The 22,732-nt window shown below is 41.3% G+C and overlaps 1 protein-coding gene across 1 annotated transcript; it reads right to left on the bottom strand.

The window, feature by feature from the left end:
- Nucleotides 1–4,906: 4,906 nt before the first annotated feature.
- LOC139324490 (vomeronasal type-2 receptor 26-like) lies at nt 4,907–16,873 on the bottom strand. The gene is made up of 4 exons (XM_070954202.1): nt 16,034–16,873; nt 8,926–9,153; nt 7,124–7,250; nt 4,907–5,808 (listed from the first exon to the last, which is right to left on the bottom strand). Exons 1-4 carry the CDS (start codon nt 16,871–16,873, stop codon nt 4,907–4,909), a joined length of 2,097 nt encoding a protein of 698 aa, XP_070810303.1.
- Nucleotides 16,874–22,732: the final 5,859 nt, after the last annotated feature.

The raw sequence follows: 22,732 nt of genomic DNA on the forward strand, positions 1-22,732 counted from the left end.
AATAAATCCCACCCTATCTCCATGTATTTGTGTTTATGTATTTGCATGTATGTTTGTGTCTGTGTGTCTGTGTGAATCTGTGTGCATATTTAGAGAAACCTGGAGACACTTCAACTTACATAATAACAAAACCAGTTCACTAAAGCCCATTTGTCAAAATAGATTAATTTGATACAATATTTTTTGCAACATACAAGACTTTTCTTCCCAGGAAAAAATGATTTTCCTACACGATATTCTGGTTCTGGAAATGATAAAGTAGTTGGTTCCCATTACACATATTAAAAGATAATCCTCAAATTATGACTATAATTGGGACCAGAATAGCAATCTCTAAGCATTAAGTGAACAAGTTGCCAAGCTCCTAGATAGCAATCACATGACTTCCAGGTTGTAAAGCATTCCTTTTAAAGAATAGAATAGAATAGAATAAAATAGAATAGAATAGAATAGAATAGAATAGAATAGAATAGAATAGAATAGAATAGAATAGAATAGAATAGAATAGAATAGAATTTATTTATTATTTATTATCAGACTTATATGCCGCCCTTTCTCCACAAGGACTCAGGGCGGTTCACAGCAATAAACAACAACAAGTCCAGTTAAAATTCAACAATAAAACTAAAATTCCCATTAAAATCCCATTCAGTCCAGGATAGGACAGAATAGGATGGGATGGGATGGGATGGGATGGGATGGGATGGGGTGAGGTGGGGTGGGGTGGGGTGGGGTATGGCGGGGCAGCACGGCATGGCACGGCACAGAACGGAATGGAATGGAATGGAACGGAACAGAACAGAACAGAACAGAACAGAACAGAACAGAACGGAACAGAATAGAATAGAATTCTTTATTGGCCAACCACAAAACAAACAATTAAAGAAATCTCTTAAAAATAAGGAGGGGCATAATGAAGGTAAACGATTTCAATGGAATCTGGAAACAATTCCTAATATATGTGTTTTCTGGAGGAAGAGGGATACCACCACCAGAAGAAGCTTAAAGATTCTGGAAGCAGGAATAATCCCAAGGGGTGGGGGAGCACTTGTTGATTGTATGTATTCTGTATATTGTTATATATTATATATTATGATTCATGTATGTTATGTATGTTAATTTCTTTTATTTTATATGTTAATAATAAAAAAATATGGAAAAAAAAGAGCAAATATCAGCGAAATTAACAATTTCAATTGCTGTAAATAAATTTATCTCCAAGGTCAAAAAAAAAAAGAAAAAGAAATCTCTTAAATAGTAGCAGAAAACCCAGGTAAAATTGAATACTAATGTTTGATTCAGAAAGATTGTCAAAGAAATGAAACATTGGCTCCTCTCCTAGAAGTAACTACAGTTAGTCCTCAACTTACGACGACAATTGTAGTCGAAAGCAACTTTCTGTAGTCGAAAGCAACAATTGTAGTCGAAAGCAACTTTCTGTTGCTAAGTGAGATATTTATTAAGTGAATTTTGCCCCAATTTATGACTTTTCCTGCCACAGCTTTTAAGTGAATCACTGTAGTGTTCAATTAGTAACATGGTTGTTAAGTGAATCTGGTTTCCCCATTGACTTTGCTTGCCCGGAGGTTACATAATGTAATCACATGACCCCGGGACACTGCAACTGTCAAAAATATAAGTAGTTGCCATGTGTCTGATTTTTTTTTTTTTTAAAAAAAAACATAAACATAAAACACATTTTTTCAAAACAAAGCTTTTGATCTGACCACAAATTAATACAAATCACTAACAAATCTAATTTTCAATTAACACAACTCATTATTTTACACAGTTATTTCCCTCAATTTTATCTATTTAACTATGCCATTATCCCCAAAAACCCGCTACTTAAATCTTAAATCCTAATCAATTATAATTCCATTTTTCTCTTTCATTTGCTTAGATGGATATATTTTAACAATATAAATCATCACAATTATTATAAACATTCATAAAGTAATTAATTTCAACATTATCATTTTATTTTTACTAATGAACTCAACATTTATAGTCTTTATTCCTGTTATTAAACCTAACTTATTCATTTCATTTTAACTATTAATCTCAACATACTCCTCTTTATTTGGCTATCCCACCTCATTTTATTTTGCTATAAAACTCAACATCTTTATCTTCATCTTTGTTGTTAAACCAATCATTTTTATTTCCTGGCTGTTAAACACAGCATAACCATTTTATTTTTGGCTGTTAATCACAGCATACTCATTTTTGTTTTTTGACCGTTACACAGCATATCCATTTTTATTTTGGCTGTTACACAGCATAACCATTTTTGTTTGGCTGTTGAGACACAGTATGCTCATTTTGTTTTTTGGCCGTTACACAGCGTATCCTTTTATGTTTTGGCTGTTACACAGCATATCCATTTTGTTTGGCTGTTAAACACAGCATAGTCATTTTTGTTTTCTGGCTGTTACACAGCATATCTATTTTTATTTTTTGGCTGTTAAACACAGCATAATCATAGTTGGTTTAACTATCCCTACTTAATCCTTTCTTTGTTGTTTCCATCCATCTATACATTGCTTATTTTCAGTTAATCATATTTATCCTTATCCTTTTTCATAACAATTTAATATTGAGACATCGTTCTTGCTTAAAGTATACTTTTAAATGTATTTATAAATTCCTTTTAACATTTTAAATTAACCATATTTATCTTTATCCTTTTTCATACCAATTTAACATTAAAACATAATTCTTGCTTCAAACATACCTTTAAATATGTTTATAAATTCCTTTTAACATTCTTAATTTCTGTAAAAACCTCCTTTTTATTACTACAATCCACCTGTACATTGTTTTATTTTTAATTACATTGTTTCAATCTTCTTTTTTCTTTTTCCAGTCATGTTTATCTTATTTCTTCATCTCCTCACCTGCAAACATATATTTCCTTCCATTTTCAAAGTTTTCAATTTTGTCCTCCATAAGTCATATTATATCTTTTTGTTATTTTTATTCTGGATATAATATATCAAATATTTTCTTGGGCCTGCCCTTATTCCTTCTTCTATCCCTGAGCTAATTTTTTAAGTTGTTATTGTTTCAACTATAGGAGTTCCATTATAATTTCTTTTTCTTTTTACAAAAGTCAAGCTGTCTGCAGACAGGGAAAAAAAAAACATCCTCTGTAAGATCTCACGACTTTTATCTGTAGGACTCAAAATTTCCCATAGCAGAAAAGAGTTACAAAGTTCCTTTTTGAACCAGATGGTGTCCCTCTACAATCCACATTTTCCATTAGTCATGCAAGTATCAATTTTTTGCTATTATGTAACAATCCAATTTATTTCTTCTTTTAATTTTAAAAGTATCCAATCTTCTTTTTTTTAAAAAAAAAAAATCCAATTCAAATTTTAAAATATCCAGTCTTTGTCCCATATCTCAATATTTAATTCCTTTAGTTCTATTCAAAGCTTAGTTGTTTATTGGGTCTTTGTTTCTTTAAGGTAACATTTTAAACTTTCAGCCCCTTTGTTATTCAGCCGGTATTTTATAGCTAGGGGTCTTATAGATGTTAATTTTGCTCTAGGCGTTGGTCTAGCCTGGGTTGGTTGTCACTCACCTGGCTTCAAAGAGCTCTGTTTCTATCCATTTTCCTCCAGCACATTTCTTGTCCGGTTGTCCCACCATGGCTATCGCCCCCCACCACCAACTCACAGAGGGTTCCCTCTGACCTCTGAGGAACTTGCCTGTTACTCTTGGTCATCTGAGGTACCCCTCCTTTTCCCCCATCCCTGCAAGACAGTTCAGGTCTGAAGACCCATCGGCGGCAGTTCGGCAGCCGAGGTTTTCACAGGGCTCATCAGAGCCCGCTATTTCCCTGACTGTCTCGCCGTGACGCCAAACCGGAAGTTCCAAGTGTCTGAATTTTGATCATGAGTTGTAAGGGTGAAAAATGGTTTTTCACCCTCACTTTATTTCAATGCCATTGTAAATTTGAAGGTCACTAAATGAACTGTTGTAAGTCGAAACTACTTATACTTTGGGGGTCTGCACTTAGTGGATTTTATCTGAAGAATGCTACCTCAATTCGTTGTCTTTTCTCCTTTTTGATTAAGGGGACCTTTAGCATTCCCTCTGGTAAACAATAGGCAAGCTGCTTAAAATCACCACAAAGGTAACCATGCAAAATGTAGCCAATATACAAGACATGTAGGTTTTTATACTTAATATCAGTACTTTGTGTTGTATTTGAGAACTATTAGAGATGAATGCAGTAATTGCAAGAAGGATGCAATACTGACTGAAGCAGAGAGCACAGACTTAAATAAGGTTTTCTCCAGGTATATGGACAGGGGTGAAATCCAGCAGGTTCTGACAGGTTCTGGAGAACTGGTAGTGGAAATTTTGAGTAGTTTGGAGAACTGGCAAATACCACCTTTGGCTGGCCCCAGAGTGGGGTGGGAATGGATGTTTTGCAATATCCTTCCCCCTGGAGTGTGGTGGGAATGGAGATTTTGCAGTATCCTTCTCTTGGAGTGAGGTGGGAATGGAGATTTTGCAGTATCCTTCCCCTGCCACATCCACCAAGCCATGCCCACCAAGCCACACCATGCCCACCAAGCCATGCCCACAGAACCGGTAATAAAAATAAATAAATTTCACCACTGTATATGGGTATATCACTACAATCAAATTTAAAATGATTAAAGGGCTATACATGTCCTTCTATATCTCTATGGAGATTCTCAGTCATCCTGGTCATGGTTGTCCCAAAGGTGCTTTTTCAAGAGGCAACTGAACTTTCTGGTTTTTCTTTGAAGATGTTTCGCTTCTCATCCAAGACCTGAAGAACCTTCCTGGATGAAAAGCAAAACACCTTCAAAGAAAAACAGAAAATCCAGTTGTCTCTTGAGAAAAGCACCTTTGGGATGCCCTTCTATAGTTTTGTCTTTGTTAGTTGCTGTTTCCTATTCAGGTCAGGTCTCAAAACAATGATAAAACATTTAGGAGAAAAGATGAAAATTAGCAATGCAGCACTGGAGGCTATAATAGAGAAAATCTCTACAGCAACCATATATTTCCCTTTTGTGCTCAGATAAGTTGGAAGAAACAATACCCAGACTGAGCAAAAGATCAACATACTGAAGGTAATATGCTTGGCTTCATTGAATGTATTAGGCAACTTTCTTGCTAGAAAAGCCACTATGAAGCTGACAAAAGCAAGCAATCCCAAAAAGCCCAAGACACAGTAGAACATGAAAACTGATCCTTCATTACATTCCAAGATGATTTCTTCTGTTATTGAATTCATGTCAACATCTGGGAATGGGGGAAAAGTTGTCAGCCATGTAGTACAAATCATAATTTGAATAAAAGAGCAGCAAAATACTATGGACACGCCTAATCTTTTCCCCACCCATTTGGTCATCTTTGAACCTGGCTTGGTGGCCATGAAAGCTGCAACCACAATGATGGTCTTGGCCAAAACGCAAGAAATGGCCACTGAGAAGATGATGCCAAATGCAGTTTGACGAAGGGCACATGTCACCTTGGAAGGCCGGCCAATGAATAACAAAGCACAAAGAAAACACAAAAGGAGAGCAATAAGAAGAATATAGGTGAGACCCTGGTTGTTGGCTTTAACTAGAGGAGTGTTCTTATTCTTCACAAATATCCAAAAAATTACTAGTGTAGTCAAAGAACAGAAAAGAGTGGAACCTGCCAAAATGGCGCCTAGTTGCTCTTCATACATCAGAAATGTTATAATTTTCGGGATACAGGAGTCCTGTTTCTTGTTTGGGTACTGATATTCTGGACATTGAACACAATCATCCATATCTACAAAAGATAATATCAAGTTAGATATAAATACTGAAATTGTACCAAAAGAATCAAAAGAAAACTTTTACTGTCTTCTGGCTTAAAATATGAAAAGCAAACCTACTTATATAGTTTGCTTAAAGCTATATTCCCAAGATTCCCTGCTCAGGATATTAAAAAAAAAATAGAATTTTGTTCTCATGAATTAATAGAACTGGAAACTTTATTTTTAATATTTTTCTGCAACATCAATGCAGTATTTAACTTTAAAAAAAACCCAAACATTTAGAGGAAATTTACTGAAAAGCATATTCAAAAATGTATACTTGAAAAAAGAAAGAGTTTAAATGTATTCCATAAAGTAAGAGAATGAACATGTGATGTAAATGATGAAATGTAAAGAATATTCTAAATGGAAATTCAAAAGAGATTTTAATTTTCACTGTTATGAGTAAAATGGATTTTTTGCACCTATGTCAGTACTTTATTTCTTTTAATTAAAAGAGTGGTAATAAATAGAGCATTTATGAATTTGTTTTACAAATCCTTACAGTTCAAATTTCATTCAAATCATTCTCCATCCATCAATCCATCCATCTATCTATCTATCTATCTATCTATCTATCTATCTATCCATCCATCACCTTTCTATCCATGGTGGGATTCAAATAATTTAACAACCGGCTTTCTGTCCTAATCACTGGCTGGGTAGGCATGGCCATGGTGGGCATGGCCAGGGAGTGTGACAGGCAGCACTTGGCTTCCTGCACCACCACCCCTGGGAGCAAAAATGGGACATGGGGGGGGGGGGGAATGTCGGCCTCCTGTGCCCAGTTTTGGGTCTAGGAGGCCTCCCTGAAGCCTCCTGGGAGCAAAAAAAGCAAGGGGGGGCTCCCCCCCGTGCCCCATTTTGGGCCTAGGAGGCCTCCCTGTTGCCTCCTGGGAGCAAAAACAGGGTTCATGGGGACTCCTGGAAGGGGCAGGGCGGGGAGGGACATAGCCACCCAGCAATTTAACTACCAGTTTTCCCATCTCTCTCTCTCTCTCTCTCTCTCTCTCTCTCTCTCTCTCTCTCTCTCTCTCTCTCTCTCTCTCTCTCTCTTCTATCCATCCATCATCTATCTATCTATCTATCTATCATCTATCTATCTATCTATCTATCTATCTATCTATCTATCTATCTATCTATCATTATTAATCATCAAACTATCACCTATCATCTATCTAATTTCCAAAGCTATTGGGCACATCACCACTGAAATTATTATTATGATTATTTTTTTTCAGTAACATCATCTTCATAAGCTTTACAATAGGTAAGAATATCTCTTACCCTCCTGGTTAGCAATTTTTCCATCTGGACACTGAAGGCAATTGTAGCAACAAAATGGCTTTTCTTCTATTTTGCTCTTACTGTATCCTGAATGACACTTGTCATTACACCAAGAAAGAGGTTGGGTCTGTTCAGAAGTGAAAGAAGTGAATCCTTTTAATTAAATAAAACTGGACTTTTGTGATACCAAAACTTTTAAAAGTATCATCCATATTTTCTATTGTTGTTTTTATTTATTTTTATTTATTTATAATTAAATTTATATACCGCCCTACTCCCAAAGGACTCAGGGCGGTGAACAGCCAAAAAAGTAAAATATACATAATACAAACGTTAAAAACCATTTAAAATACATTAAATGCTTTAGCCAGATTTAAAACACCCCAATCTGTTGTTGGGGTGTCTAATGTTTGATGTTAATGAAAGAGGAAGTTTGATAACTAGAAATGTCTTAATTTAAAAATAGGGAGTGGGGGGGGACAGTGCAGTCATAGTGCACTGTGTAGAATTAGATAAATTTATGAAATATGTTAGTGATCTTTTTCCAGATATGAGAGGGTTCTTTATTTCTTTCTTTAAATACTTAGGATTGAGTTATATTTCTCCTTCTTCTAGACAAGGGGTGTCAAGCTTGATTTAATTGAGGGCCACATCAGGGTTGTGTTTGACTTGGGAGGCCTGGGGGGTGGGCATGGCCATGGAGGACATGGCCATGATGGGTGTGGGCAATGCTGGATGTGACTAGGGGTGCCCATGGTGGGCATGACATGGGACTCATGTCAGGGGTACCTGTGGTGGCCAAGTGCTAATGCAGGACTTCCTTGAGACCCAAAGGAGGACCCGGTTTGTGGGGGCAATAAGCTGACTTTGTATAAAATAGAACACTGCTGGGGGGGGGCAAAAAGCCCTACTAAGCAGGTATATACAAAAGTATGAAGGCTATTGCTTAAAAGCATTGTAAGCCACCCTGAGTCTCCAGAGAAGGGCGGCATATAAATCAAACTAATAAATAAATAAATAATAAATCTCTTACTCTCATTATAATCTCCCTCCCTCCCTCCCTCTCTTCCTTCTTCCTTCTCCTTCCTTCTTCCTTCCCCTCTTTCCTTATTTTTCCTTCCTTGCTCTCTTCCCATCTTTTTCTTTGCCTTTCCTCTTTCCCTTTCTCCTTTTCCTTTCCATGCTCAAATGCAAAAGAGGAAACATTTCTCCTTTTGTTTTGTCTTTAGTTTGTTTTGATAGCCCCCTGCCAGCAAAAATGAAGCTCAGGGAGGTGCATGTACCCCCCCCACACTTCTGATTCTTGGCTGCAATGGCCTCTTACAGCCCTCTGCCAGCAGGGGGGGTGTATATGCCCCCAGGCCCTGTTTTCACTGGCAGAGGGCCCCAGGAGCCCCCCAAGCTCTGTTTCTGCTGGCAGATGCACTGTGGGCCAGTCCTTTGCTGTTTCTAGACTGGCCCCATGGGCTGGATCTAAGCACCCATGGATCTGGCCCACAGGCCTTGAATATGACACCGTTGTTCTAGACCTTGAAATAAAGTCTCCCTTGACATTTCTTATTGAGATTTCAGTTCAATAAGGAAATCAGAGTTGTATGGCAGGCATATAAAAATGGAGGGAAAGCAGAACACAAAGCAAGGTTGTGGAGCTCATGGTTACTATGATGTGTATTGTTTCCTGCTGCATTTTATTGCTGTATTATTCTTTTTCTTATATTCCAGAGAAAGAGGAAGTGAAAAAAAGAGTCCCAACATTTATTATTAATCTACTTTTCATTTACAGGAATGAAATTGGGCCATACCTGATTAAACCTCCTCGGCCATTCAATAAATTCTTCAGAAAAAGATAATGTTTCTCCTTGGGAGTCCATTCTGTTTATTCCTCCAATTTTAAATCTCAGGAAAGACTGGTTAGGAAAAGTGATCCAGTTCATAATATCAAATCCCGCCTCCAACTCTCCATTCTGGTTGAAGGAAACTTTTTCCCCCACACCATTGTTGAATGAGATTGTTCTCACAAAATGGTTGAGCTGATTAAAAGAAAGAAAGAGGTGTAAATGAACATATGTTTTATTTGTAGAATTCAATTGTTAAATCCTTGAATAGATTTAAGAAAACTAGCAAGTAATGCAATGAAGGTAAAGTTTCCCCTCGCACATATGCGCTAGTCGAGCCGAGGTGGCGCAGTGGTTAGAGTGCAGTACTGCAGCTACTTCAGCTGACTGCTAGTTCAGCAGATCAGCGGATCAAATCTCACCGGCTCAAGGTTGACTTAGCCTTCCATCCTTCTGAGGTGGGTAAAATGAGGACCCGGATTGTTGGGCGCAATATGCTATTTAGTATACTGTCTTTGGTGTAAGCCGCCCAGAGTCCTTGGAGAGTGGGCATCATAGAAATATGACTAATAAATAAATAATTAATAAATAGTCGTTCCTGACTCTAGGGGGTGGTGCCCATCTCCATTTCAAAGCTGAAGGGCCAGCGCTGTCTGAAGATGTTGTTAGATCGGCGCTGGAAAGAAAAGCGACTCAGCTCTGGTCCGTTCAGCTCTTTATTAGAATGGTGAAAAACAGACAGCTGGCAGTGGCTCCCAAGCCTCCTTATATTCTGCTCGGGCCAGCCAGCCAGCCAATGACAGCTGTTCAAACTTCCCACCGGTGGAAGTGACCAATCCCCCGGCGGATGTCCTTATAAGGACATAACACCCCTCCCCTCTTAGTCCTCAGTCAATCATTCTGTGGCGTAAGTGAGTCACGTAGTTGCGCAGGTAGGCGGGACGGACAATGGTCCTACCTGACCTGCGCGGTGCAGTTCGTTCTCCGGTGCTGCTCCCGATGGGGCTGGCTCCTGCTGGTACTCGTCCCCCCGGTGGGCAGTCCCGGAAATCGGCCGTTGAGTGTGCGGGGCCTCGCCTAGCGCCTCCAGCTGGAGTGGCCGGCTCGCCCCGCAGCTGGTGGATTACCTCCTTGCTGCCAGGATGATGTTGGGTTGGTTCCTGTCGTTCGTCGCGGAGTTGGATTGGACAGCTGAATCCCGGTAGGACCCTTGGTTGTTTCTTTTGGTCTCTGGCTTGCTTCTGTGGGCTTCCCCGGTCAATGGTGGCGGGGTCCCCCCCTGGCTGGGGACCCCTTCTGGGGTGTTGCAGTCCTCCCCTGCAGGGCTGGCGTTGGGTCCTCTCGGTGTGGTGGCACCAGTCAACATTGCTGGGGTGGTGGTGGTCGACTCTGCCGGGTTCGTGTGGACATGGAGGGGTGGATGGTTGATGTCCTACCTCACTGTGCTGGTGTAGGTCTCCCTCGTCTGGCTGGCTGATGTCGACTTGGTCGGGTTGGTGTTGGTTTTCCGGGTCAGGTTGTCCCTGGTCTACCTCGTCCTGATACTGGTGATGCCATGTTTCGGAGGGTCGCTGGTCATCGTCGCCGTTGGCTTGGTGCCTCGTCCCGCTGGGTCGGCCCCGGCCTACTGGGCTCTGGCTGCGCTGCTGGCGGTCGTCCCCTTCGCCGTGAGGTTGCGGACCTACCCTGTGGGGGTGCATAGGCCTACCTCGCAGGGGTGTTGTAGGCCGACCTCGTCTGGGTATGGCAGGCCTACCTCACTGGGGGGTGGTAGGTCTACCTCGACGGGGTGTTGTAGGTCTACCTCGTCTGGGTGTGGCAGTCCTACCTCGTCGGGGTGGTTTCCTTCAACTCCCCTCACCCTTTTGTGGAGTTGGTCGATGTGCCTTCTGCATGACCGGCCGTCATCCAGCTCCACCTCGTATGATCTTGGGCCCGTCACTCTCCTGATCCGACCTTTGATCCACTTCGGCTGGCCCTGAAAGTTGAGCGCGAACACCAAGTCGCCGCTAGCGAAGCTTAGCGTCGGTGGTGTTAATCAGCTTGTCTTTTGGGTTGTACTGTGGATGGAGTCTATCTAGCGGTGAGCGGAGCCTTCTCCCCATCAGAAGCTCGGCTGGGCTTTTCTTCATTGTGGCGTGCGGTGTGATGTGTTGTGCCAGCAGGAACTTGTCGATTTGTTCCTGCCAGTCTCCTGGGCCCATCCTGGTGAGCGTGTCCTTCGTGAGCTGTACCATTTTTTCTACTTGTCCATTTCCAGCTGGCCTGTACGGGGCGATGAGGGCATGCCGGATGCCTTGGCTTGCCAGGAAATCCTCCATGGTCTTGGCTGTGAGTTGCAGGCCGTTGTCGGAGACCAGGATGTCCGGCAGCCCGTGTGTGGCAAATAGGCAGCGGAGTGCCCTGATGGTGGCCTCTGTCGTGGTGGACGGCATCGCGATGACCTCCAGCCAGTTTGAGAACGCATCCACGATGATGAGGAGGGACTTTTCGTTCATTGGCCCCGCAAAGTCGATATGTATTCTTGACCACGGGCCACTGGGCTTCTCCCACTCAGTCGGCTGGGCTTGAGGGGGTGCTGGTCTCGTTGCTTGGCACGGGTCACACCTAGCGATCCACGCCTCTATGTCTTTGTCCAAGGCGGGCCACCAAACGTAGCACCGTGCCAGCGCCTTCATGCGAACTATGCCCGGATGGCCGCTATGGAGGGTTTCTAAGGTGCTCTTCTGTAGTGTGGGAGGGATCACGACCCGGTCACCCCAGAGGAGGCAGCCATTCATGGTGGTCAGTTCGTGCTGCCTCCGTATGAATGGGTGAATTCTTCGCCCACTCTTCCGGTCGGCCAACCCCTCAACGTCCATGAGAGTACCTGTTTGAGGGTCTTGTCCCTCAGTGTGTGGGTCTCCACCATTGCAGATGACACCGGGCACGTCTGATCATTGTCTATGTGGTGAAGTCCGAGGGTAATTGCCGGGTCAACGACTGGTTCTCGCAGGGGGCATCTGCTGAGGCCGTCAGCATTGGAGATGTTCTTGCCGGGGCGATGGATGAGTCTGTAGGCATAGCCGGAGAGGAAGATGGCCCAGCGTGTCATCCTGGGCGACATGTAGGGTGGCGTTGGCTTGTCCCCGGCGAGCAGTCCAAGTAGAGGCTTGTGATCAGTGACAATTGTAAACGACCTTCCATACAGGTATTCATGGAGGCGTTTAATGCTGGCTACGATGGCGAGGGCTTCCTTATCGAGCTGGCTGTAGTTCCGCTCCGCTGATGACATGGTTTTGGAGAAGTAAGCAATGGGGGCTTTGGTGCCACTGGGCAGCTGGTGGCTGAGGACAGCTCCAACTCCATACGGTAAGGCGTCACAGGTCAGGATCAGTGGGAGCGACTCATGGTATTGGATGAGGACGCTGTCGGAGGAGAGAAGACTTGATTTTCCAGAATGCTGCCTCTTCTTCCTCTTCCCACTTCCAGGGTACCGCCTTCCCTAGCAGGCGGTGGAGCGGTTCAGCAACGGTGGCTTTCTGGTTCAGAAAAACACTATAAAAATTCAGCAGACCCAGAAAGGCCTGAAGCTCTGTTTTTGATTTGGGGGCTGGAGCCTCGTGTATAGCCCTGACCTTGCTTTTGGTGGGGTGGATGCCCTTGCTATCGATTAGATAGCCCAGGAACTCAATCTCCTGGACCCCAACAACGCATTTGTCCCTTCTAACTCTTAGGCCCTTCGCCTGGAACCGCTGTAGGGCAAGCCTGAGCCGTTCCATCAGTTGGGCTTACGAGTTTCCAGAGATTAATACGTCGTTGAAGTAAGGTACCACCCCAGGAATGCCTTGGAGAAGGCGTTCCATCATTGATTGAAAAATTCCTGGGGCAGCGCTGACTCCAAATTGGAGACGGTTGCACTTAAAAGCCCCCCTGTGTGTGATGATTGTTTGTGCCTCCGCAGTCCTTTCATCTACTGGCAATTGCTGGTAAGCCTGGGCCAGGTCCAGTTTCGCGAAAATGGTCCCGCTGCCAAGCAAATGCAACAGATGTTGCACCACTGGCACGGGATATGTGCTCTGCGGCAGTGCCCGGTTGATGGTACACTTATAGTCAGCGCAGATGCGCACAGATCCATCATGCTTCATGGGAGTCACAATGGGGGTCTCCCATGCCGCATGATCAATCGGTTCCAGAATGCCCTGGGCAATTAGTTTATCTAGCTGGGCATCCACCTTAGGCCTGAGGGCAAACGGAACTTGTGGGGCTTGAGCCGAATGGGTACAATTTTGGGGTCTAAATTGAAATAAATGGGTTTCCCCAGAAATTTACCTAGGCTCCCATCGAAGACGTCCTTGAAGTCCTCTAAGAGCTGGTCGAGTGCACTAGCCTGAATTTAGTTGATTCCGCCAATCGTGAGCCCTAGGGGCTTGAACCACTCCATGCCTAGTAGGGTTGGACGGGCTTCCTTGACAACGGCGATGGGGAGGCGTCCTTCGAAGTCCTTGAACTTCACCCAGATGTTGGTCCGTCCCAGGATGTCGATGGAGTGCCCTCCGAAATCCACCAACTTCGCTTGGAATGGCTCTAGCTGTTTCCTGGATAGCCGCGGTTGAAGTCTTTTTAGCTGGTCCCAGGCTATGATGGAGTACGGTGAGCCTGAGTCTATTTCCATGGGGCATGGGGCCCCTTCCACGTAGACGGTCACGTGGAACTTGTCAGACCCCTCTGCTGCAGTGTGTGCAATTGTTGTCTGGTGGATCCCTCTGCTCTTGGGGTGGCCGTCACCATCTCGCCGCGGGTACTGGGACCGTTTGGATCTCCTCTGGTATTCGCGGTCTGTGGGTCTGGGAGGCTCAAAACTTGGCTCTGCCGCCCTGCAGGCTTCCGCAATGTGGCCCTTCCTCTGGCAGCATCTGCATGTTGCATCCCGCCAGCAACATCTGGCGCGAGGATGGTCCCCTTTGCAGCTGGCACAACGTTCCTCCCATCCACCATTTTGGGTTTTTCCCGCCGTTGGGGTCTTGTGACCTTATGGATGGCCATCTCAGAGTCAGAGTCCGACCCCGTGGAGGTCTCATCCAATGATGGCTGTGGGTTCCTGCGGACCTTGTGGATCCCCTTGGATCTTCTCATTGCGGCTGCTGCCCTATCAGAGGACTCGGCGGCTGTGGCTTCCTCGATTACCTCTTTTAGGGACACTTTCTTTCGGCTGAGGAGCTTTTTCTGTACTGTGCTGTCCCTCATGCCGAAGACGATGCGGTCCCGCAGCTGAACGTCCACATTTTCAAATTCGCAGCTGGCCACGATCTTCCGGAGCGCCGAAATGAATTCCTTGACCGATTCTCCTTCTGCTTGATTTCTCTGGTGGAAGTCAAATCGGTTGGCCAGAGGCGTGCTTACTGGGGCGTAATGGTCCTGGAGCACTTCCTGTAGCTCGGACCACGGCATCTGCTCGATATCCAGCGGTGCCACGAGGTCCATGGCCATTTCCAGGACCTCCGACCCGCAGTGCGCCAGGAAGAGAGCCCTCTTTCTGCTGTCATCTAGGTCTGTGAAGCCGCTTCCCGCCAGGAACTGCCTGAAGCGAACCATGAAGGACTTCCATTTCTCAGTGCTCGGGTTGAATGGAGCCATTGAGATTTGTGGTCCAGACATGGTAGTGACTTAGCTCGTGCTTCAGCTCTTTGCTTAAGGTGGCAGTTGGCTTGCAGCTCTTCGTCGGTTCTTCTCTAGTCCTTCGTCACCAGTGTTAGATCGGCGCTGGAAAGAAAAGCGACTCAGCTCTGGTCCGTTCAGCTCTTTATTAGAATGGTGAAAAACAGACTGCTGGCAGTGGCTCCTGAGCCTCCTTATATTCTGCTCGGGCCAGCCAGCCAGCCAATGACAGCTGTTCAAACTTCCCACCAGTGGAAGTGACCAATCCCCCGGCGGATGTCCTTATAAGGACATAACAGATGTCTCTGTGGTTATGTGACTGGCAATTAATAAATGCCAAAGGCACACGGAACACTGTTACCTTCCCCCCAAAGGTGGTCCCTATTTTTCTACTTGCATTTTTTACGTGCTTTGAAACTGCTAGGTTGGCAGAAGCTGGGACAAGTAATGGGAGCTCACCCCATTACGCGGCACTAGGGATTTGAACTGCTGAACTGCCAACCTTTTGATTGACAAGCTCAGCATTTTAGCCAGTGAGCCACCATGTCCCTTTTAGTAATGCAATATTATTAAATAAATCTTACTGAAAATTAGTGCATGCTTTTGAAAGCATTAGATTACAAAAAGAGGTTATTTATTAGTTATGATTTCCAGTATATACAGTAAGGTCTTACTAGGGTCAAAAGATTGATATTGCAGCATTGAAAAGATAAATCTGTGGCCCCTTTCACTCAACGTATTGAAGATCTAATTGTTCTTGCCACCTATGAGTGGATACCTATAGATATAGATTTTGTATGGTCAAATACAATTAATTATGCGGCTCATTTATACAGAACAAGTAAATAAAAAGATTATGCAATAGAAATATATATGTAGTTGAATAATATTTTCATGAGAAAAGTATATATAGAATTGTACTGTTCATTGATATAATAACATACCATATATTTTTGTCATATTTTCACTTGTTTTTTAAAACATTTTTTGTATTCTTTTTTCTTCTTTTTAACAATTTATCACCAATTTTCTCCTTTTTATTATTAATTAAAAAACAATTAAAAATAATTAATAAGTTGTGATTTCCAACTTCCCATACTAAAAGATATGTTAGAGGAATATAGCAATTACTGTGTGGATAAAACTAGTGGGCAATATATTTTTGGAGGGACAAACTTGCAATTTAAATGCAGTCTAAAAAGAATTGAAATTGTAAAAAATTAAAGTATATAGATTTTGGTAGCTGGAAGTACATACGTATAATACTGCTATATGAGAAAAATGAACTTATCAAGTAAAAATAATTTAGAAACATCACAATTTTGGGGCACTCTATCTCATATCAATATATAGTACATTAATCTAATTTTAAAAGTAATCTCAAATCAGTCAAATTAAAGAGAAAATGATTTTTAGATAAAAAAAATCAACATATTACCTTCCAGAATTGTTTTTCTATTATGTTCAGTTGGGCTTCATGGTTTTCTGCTCTGAACATGAATGTAGATGACAGCATGGCATGCAAAGCATGTGCTACCACATAGATTGCATTGTAGATACTGTAGCTGTGGCCAGTCATGTCCATTTCAAACACAGATGTAGGAAGAGTCTCCAGTTTTTCCTCTCCAGTGCATATGACTTCTTCTTCACCATCATTTATCACAGAGTTGGAGAATGAACATTCAAATGCATTTTTCCAGAAGAGCTTGATAAAGCTATCCTCTTTCTCAAAGTCAGGCTTTCTTGTCTGAAGAAATTTCTGGAATCCCAACACCTTCTTTGAGTGAATTGAAAAGGATAAAGCACCGTGGAGAAAGTCTATCTTCTCGTTTCTTTGAAAGGGAAGCGACATGAAATCCATCTGCGCGGTCATAACCCACACCTTAACGTTTGCCAATAGTGGTACTCCTTCCAAATTTGACAGGCCTGGAAATAGTCTCAAAACTACCATGTCATCAATTTCACCATGAATTATCATTACGTTTGCAGTGCTCCTCATGATAACGTTGAACAACTTAATCGCAGTGTCCATTGCATCAGTAATGTCATTGGAATAAGAAACAGTTGGTGACTTTTCAATGAAAGCAAAGCAGATACCTCTCTGGGAAAACATGGGAACCACATCATGTACAAACTTTTCACCATTCTCATTATCCATATAAACCAACCCAATCCATGTCCATCTGAATTTGAGGAGTAAGTGGAGAATTCCCTTGTACTGAAGATCAACATCTGGAAACATCTGTTGATATGAAGCAATCTGCGTTTTTATATTCATCTCTGGAGCCGAGCCATAGATGAACTGAAGAAAATATGGGAATGAAATCAGGAGATAAATTACATAGAATTGAACAGGAATAAATGGCTTGAAGAAATTTAATAATGCATTTGACTATATAAGAAATAATCTTTTACTCAATTGACATCAGCAAAATAAACCCTATATTAGAATTTCGCAAGAGATCATCCACATAACACAATATCTTTTCTCACTTTATGTCAGTGGTGGAGAATATGGATACGATATTCCTGTGGTATCCAATTTGGTATATGCTCAAATAATATTACATTTGAAGACAATTATGATAGTTTTACATTCTGAGAATTTATCAATAGCTTTTCAATATTTTCTTAAATTTATTAATTTCACATCCTGGTTTTATCCATCCATCCAGGATCCATAAATAAAGTAATGAACATTGAATACAAATTTAATGTAATTTGTAAAAAAATGTAAAAAAAAAAATGTTGAGACTCTAGAAAGAGGGCAGAAAAGAGCAACAAAGATAATTGGGGGACTGGAGGCTAAAACATATAAAGAACAGTTGCTGGAACTGGATATGTGTAGTCTTATGAAAAGAAGGATTTGGGGAGACATGATAGCAATGTTCCAATATCTCAGGGGCTGCCACAAAGAAGAGGGAGTCAAGCTATTCTCCAAAGCACCTGAGGGTAGGACAAGAAGCAATGGGTGGAAACAAATCAAGGAGACAAGCAACTTAGAACTAAGGAGAAATTTCCTGACAGTGAGAACAATTAATCAGTGGAACAACTTGCCTCCAGAAGTTGTCAATGCTCCAACACTGGAAGTTTTTAAGAAGATGTTGGATAACCATTTGTTTGAAGTGGTGTAGGGTTTGCTGCCTAAGCAGGAGGTTGGACTAGAAGACCTCCAAGGTCCTTTCTAACTCTGTTATTCTACATGCTTAATAAATAACAAAGACCATCTATATCCCAACTAAGATATCACAAAACCCTCTGGAAGACCTTTGTCTTCAATGCTTAAAGAAAGACACTGCAAATATATTTTGGTGCTAAGCCTTGTAAAACTTTTTAGGTTGATGCTCTAAATTATACACAGATGCTTATTGACAGCATGATAAGAGGATGTCTCCATTGTTTAATCTTCAGGTATCCATTCCTAATTTCTAGCATTCCCCCCCCCCACCTTCATTAAAGCCAAGAGCAAAAAGAATATATCCAATGTTTGGAATCTGTAATTAATCTATTCAGTTTCTTAAACCCTCACTCCAAGTTTCCTAATCACAAGAGTAGATGTTCCTTTGAAGCCCAGGTTCTTCTTTAAATCCTGACTAGGTGGCTCAGTGGCTAAGACTTGTCGATCAGAAAGGTCGGTAGTTCGGAGGTTCAAAATCCTAGCACAGGTCTCCTGCATGAGCAGGGGGTTGGACTAGATGACCTCCAAGCTCCCTTCCAACTCTGTTACTGTTAAAGTCCAACCTCTTTATTCCAGTTATAGCATACATGGCATTCTTGTACTGTACAGTAGGCATGGCCATAAGGAAAAAAAGATGAATGAATGAAAGACTTACAAAATGCCTATGTTCTGATAAAGCATTGTACCTGTGGCATCTTGTAAATAGACAGGAGGGTTGTCAAATGAAATCCAACAGCAGAGGTAGGTCCTCCAATGACAGCTATTGGTCTGTTTTGCACATCACAGTTGTAGTTAGGGATCAAGTTCCCTTCAGCAGAGAATAATTCTAATGAGGCACGATAAGTCCAACTTGCACTAAAGTAGCTATTATAGATATAGAAACCCAAAGTATGATTAGGTAAAATCTGGGGATTTTTGTTGATCTCCCGAATACTAAATTGCAACGACAGAAATTGCTGATAAACTGGTGTCATGACCCTGTAAAAGAAAAAGAACATGTCACATAATGTTTAATGCCAAATACAACATTGGTCTATTTCATTTCAGGATATTATAAAGGTTTCCCAACCATCTGTGCATAATTTAGCAAAATTTCCTATTCCTTCTATACACTCTTTTATTTTTACTTTTTTTATCACAATATTCAATTATGGGAATTTTCAAATATGACTGAAAATTCCAGTTTTAATTTTAATTTTTTTAATGAATCACAGATTAGTTGATGTGAACTGAGCTTTGATTTTCACCTACTAAAGACATGCTCTGTATATTATTAACCATAATATTAACTACAGGGCCCCCCCAAGGACGTGTGCTCTCTCCACTTCTCTTCTCTCTATATACCAATGACTGCATCTCAAACGATCCATCTGTTAAACTACTGAAGTTTGCAGATGACACAACAGTGATCGGTCTCATTCGAGAAAATGATGAATCTGCATACAGACGGGAGGTTGAACAACTAGCCTTGTGGTGCGACCAGAACAATCTGAAAGTGAACACACTCAAAACTGTAGAAATGGTGGTAGACTTTAGGAGAAACCCTCCCATACTACCATCTCTTACAATACTAAACAACATAGTATCAACAGTAGAGATCTTCAAATTTCTAGGTTCTACCATATCTCAAGATTTAAAATAGACACCTAACATCAAAAACATCATCAAAAAAGCACAACAAAGCATGTTCTTTCTGCGCCAACTCAGAAAGCTCAAACTGCCCAAGGAGCTGCTGATACAGTTCTACAGAGGAATTATTGAGTCTGTCATCTGCGTTTCTATAACTGTCTGGTTTGGTTCTGCAACCCAACAAGACAGACACAGATTTCAGAGGATAATTAGGACTGCAGAAAAAACAATTGTTACCAACCTGCCTTCTATTGAGGACCTGTATACTGCATGAGTCAAAAAGAGGGCTGTGAAAATATTTACAGACCCCTCACATCCTAGACATAAACTGTTTCAACTCCTATCCTCAAAATGACGCTATAGAGCACTGCACACCACTAGACACAAGAACAGTTTTTTTTCCTGAACACTCTGCTAAAGAAATAATTCCTTCAACACTGTCAAACTATTCATTAAGTCTGCATTACTATTACTATTAATCTTCTCATTGTTTCTATCATGCATCTCCTCCCACATATGACTGTAACTTGTTGCTGTATCCTTACGATTTATATTATTTCCTAGTATGATTTGGTTGCTTGACGGTACCCTATAACTATTATTAAGTGTTGTACCTTATGATTCTTAACGAATGGATCTTTTCTTTTTATGTACACTGAGAGCATATGAACCAAAGACAAATTCCTTGTGTGTCCAATCACACTTGGCCAATAAAGAATTGTATTGTATTGTTATTGTTATTGTATATTATTAACCATAATCAGAAATACTTGCTTCTTTGAAAGCCCTTGGATTTGGCTCATAGGAGCTTCCTTTAATAGAGGTTTTTCTGAGGTTAACTAAATCTTACTATGCTATCTTTCCTTCATGATGTAATCAGAAAGAATGTCATTACCCAGGCAGAGAGGAAACCATCTCAATTGGCATTAGAAAGGAATATGTGTGTGTTTTAAAATAAACTTACAGAATGTCATCAAAGAGATCACTAGAGGGTGCTTTACTGAAGTCCATCATGGAAGTCAATATGTATATCTTAGATAAAATGCCTACAATAATGAGGTCTCCTGGTTGGTATTGCTTATGAAGAAAAGGCAGTGGCTTACTGATGTGGCATTTAGCCCTTGGAATTTTGGATGCAACCGGATGCAAAAGCACTAAAAATATTGTTCCAAATATCACCATTCTGAATGAAGCAATTCCTTCTTTAAGTCAGCTCAGCTTCCCAGCACTGTCCTTCATTAATTCTGATAAATCTAATCTAAGTCCCCAGACAGTACATTACTAGATAAAAGGGACAATTATCAAAGTTCAGCACCTTAACTATCTTTAACCCCAGGTGGGACCAGTCCAGACAATGTTCTATTTTATTTTCCACAAATAATTTTATTTTGTTGCATTGCATTTCAGCGTTAGTGATTCTCACAAATCATTTGGGATCTATGCGGCTCTCAGACATTAACATGTTCAAAATGTATATAATTGCAGGGGAAGAACCAAGTAAAAAATAATAGATGAAATAAAACAATGGATAAGAAAGCATGTGTTGTATCTTAATTGAGATCTTATATGTTCTTTACTGAAAAAACCACAAATGTAGATAATTTTTTTTTTTTAAAAAATCTTTTGGGATTAGAACACATAGCTCAATTTACCTTATCTATATTGGGCTTATTGAAATTGGCGGGAAAAAAATGAAGGAAAAAATGGTATTTACCACTGGTACTTCAGTGTGATAGCAAGATGATCAGAAACAGAAATATTCATGAGGATGGGAGGATTTAAAAAAAAAAAAACAGTGTGTAACTCTGCAATTGCAGCACCAATATTTTTTTTAATGGAAATTCAACATACAGTAAGAATTGGGTAAGAGGGCAGTAGGAAAGAACTATAAGTATATCCTTCTGAATTTTTCAAAAAAGTTCACTGTATAGTAGAAGATTAAAATATATTCAATTGTATTGGTATTACTTCTATGTAGGTATTCTTTATAGAAAATTGGAGATTTTATTGAATACACATAAAACAAATTTCTTAGTGGCATAAAAGTTGCTCCTTTATTCATTTGAGATTTCTGGTTAATTGTATTTTTTTATGTGTCAGGTTTTTCATTGTAAGCAGCAGAGGTGGCTTAATGGCTTCATGACACTGGTGATGGTCTCTGCTTTGGTGGTTTGAGTCCTAGCACTGCATGGTGGGTTGAGCTCCCATCACTTGCCTCAGCTTCTGCCCACCTAGCAATTTGAAAGAAATGTTGTATGCAAGAAGATAAATAGGTACCACTTAGTTGGGGAGACAAACTGGTGCTTTGTGCAGATGGTCAGATTCCTGCCAGTTCTGAACCTTCCTGCTTGTGATGTTCATTTGCAAGGTGGCTCTGGTGAAGGGAGGGGGGCTTAAGATGACTATGCAGGAAGAGCCACTCATCTTTCATTCTGATGTGAACCTAGCTCACACTCCTGTAATGAATGCACCCTGGAAAGCACACAAGTATTTACCATAACAAAGCTAATAAATTGGCAGCCAAACTACTACTATGCATTAACATTGTAGTCTCCTGGCTATGTAACAATGCCATAGGGCAGTGATGGTGAACCTTTTCAGCAGCGAGTGTGCATCTGGGCCACAACCCGGAAGAGGAGCTGCCCAGGGTGAATGCGCGTGCCTGAAAATGAACTTCTGGTTTCAGCTACTATTCTGGGTTTCTGGCACGCATGGGCACACAATGATCAGCTGGCCGGCACGCATGCTCATGCAGGAAAACAAAAGGCTCTTCTAGTTTCCGGCACTGCCGCATTCAAAAAGGCCAGCTGATCATCGCATGCGCCTGCATGCCAAAAACCCAGGAAGAGGAACAGTAGATGCTGTGTGTGCCAGGCAACTTGGCTCCGTGTGCCACTTTGGGCATGCGTGACATAGGTTTGCCATCACAGCCATAGGGTAATAACAATAGTTTTTTTTTTTGAAAAAGTTTTTATTTTATTTTATAATCAAACAAATATACAATATTTGTTGATATACAATCATTCAATCTATCATCAACCTTCAACCCCCCCTCCCCACCACCCCCAACTTCCCAGAACAAACAGGGCATAGACTTCAACAAACATTCGCTAACATATGCTAACTTACTGCAAGATTTAAAACTCCCTGGACCCCTTAACTCCCCTTCTACAAAGTCATCAATCTCCCCTTTCATTAACTCTAAGGGTTTTAAAAACATTAACAAACATTGATCATTCAAACCCTAAAAACTCTCTTAGTATATCTGTAAAGTATTCTTAATTCATTTACTTAAACATTTTACTCTCCCTCCACTTTTCTCAAAATTCA

This window comes from Pituophis catenifer, unplaced genomic scaffold (assembly GCF_029215685.1).
Source record: "Pituophis catenifer annectens isolate HBS135680 unplaced genomic scaffold, rPitCat1.0.hap2 SCAF_15, whole genome shotgun sequence".
Classification (NCBI taxonomy): domain Eukaryota; kingdom Metazoa; phylum Chordata; class Lepidosauria; order Squamata; family Colubridae; genus Pituophis; species Pituophis catenifer.

Coding starts and splice junctions, on each gene's coding strand:
- LOC139324490 (XM_070954202.1), bottom strand. CDS start 16,873: ATGAATATAAAAACGCAGATTGCTTCATATCAACAGATGTTTCCAGAT. Junction 9,154..16,033: donor TAGAAAAACAATTCTGGAAG/GTAATATGTTGA, acceptor TCTTTTAATCAG/CTCAACCATTTTGTGAGAAC. Junction 5,809..7,123: donor AAAAATTGCTAACCAGGAGG/GTAAGAGATATT, acceptor TATCTTTTGTAG/ATATGGATGATTGTGTTCAA.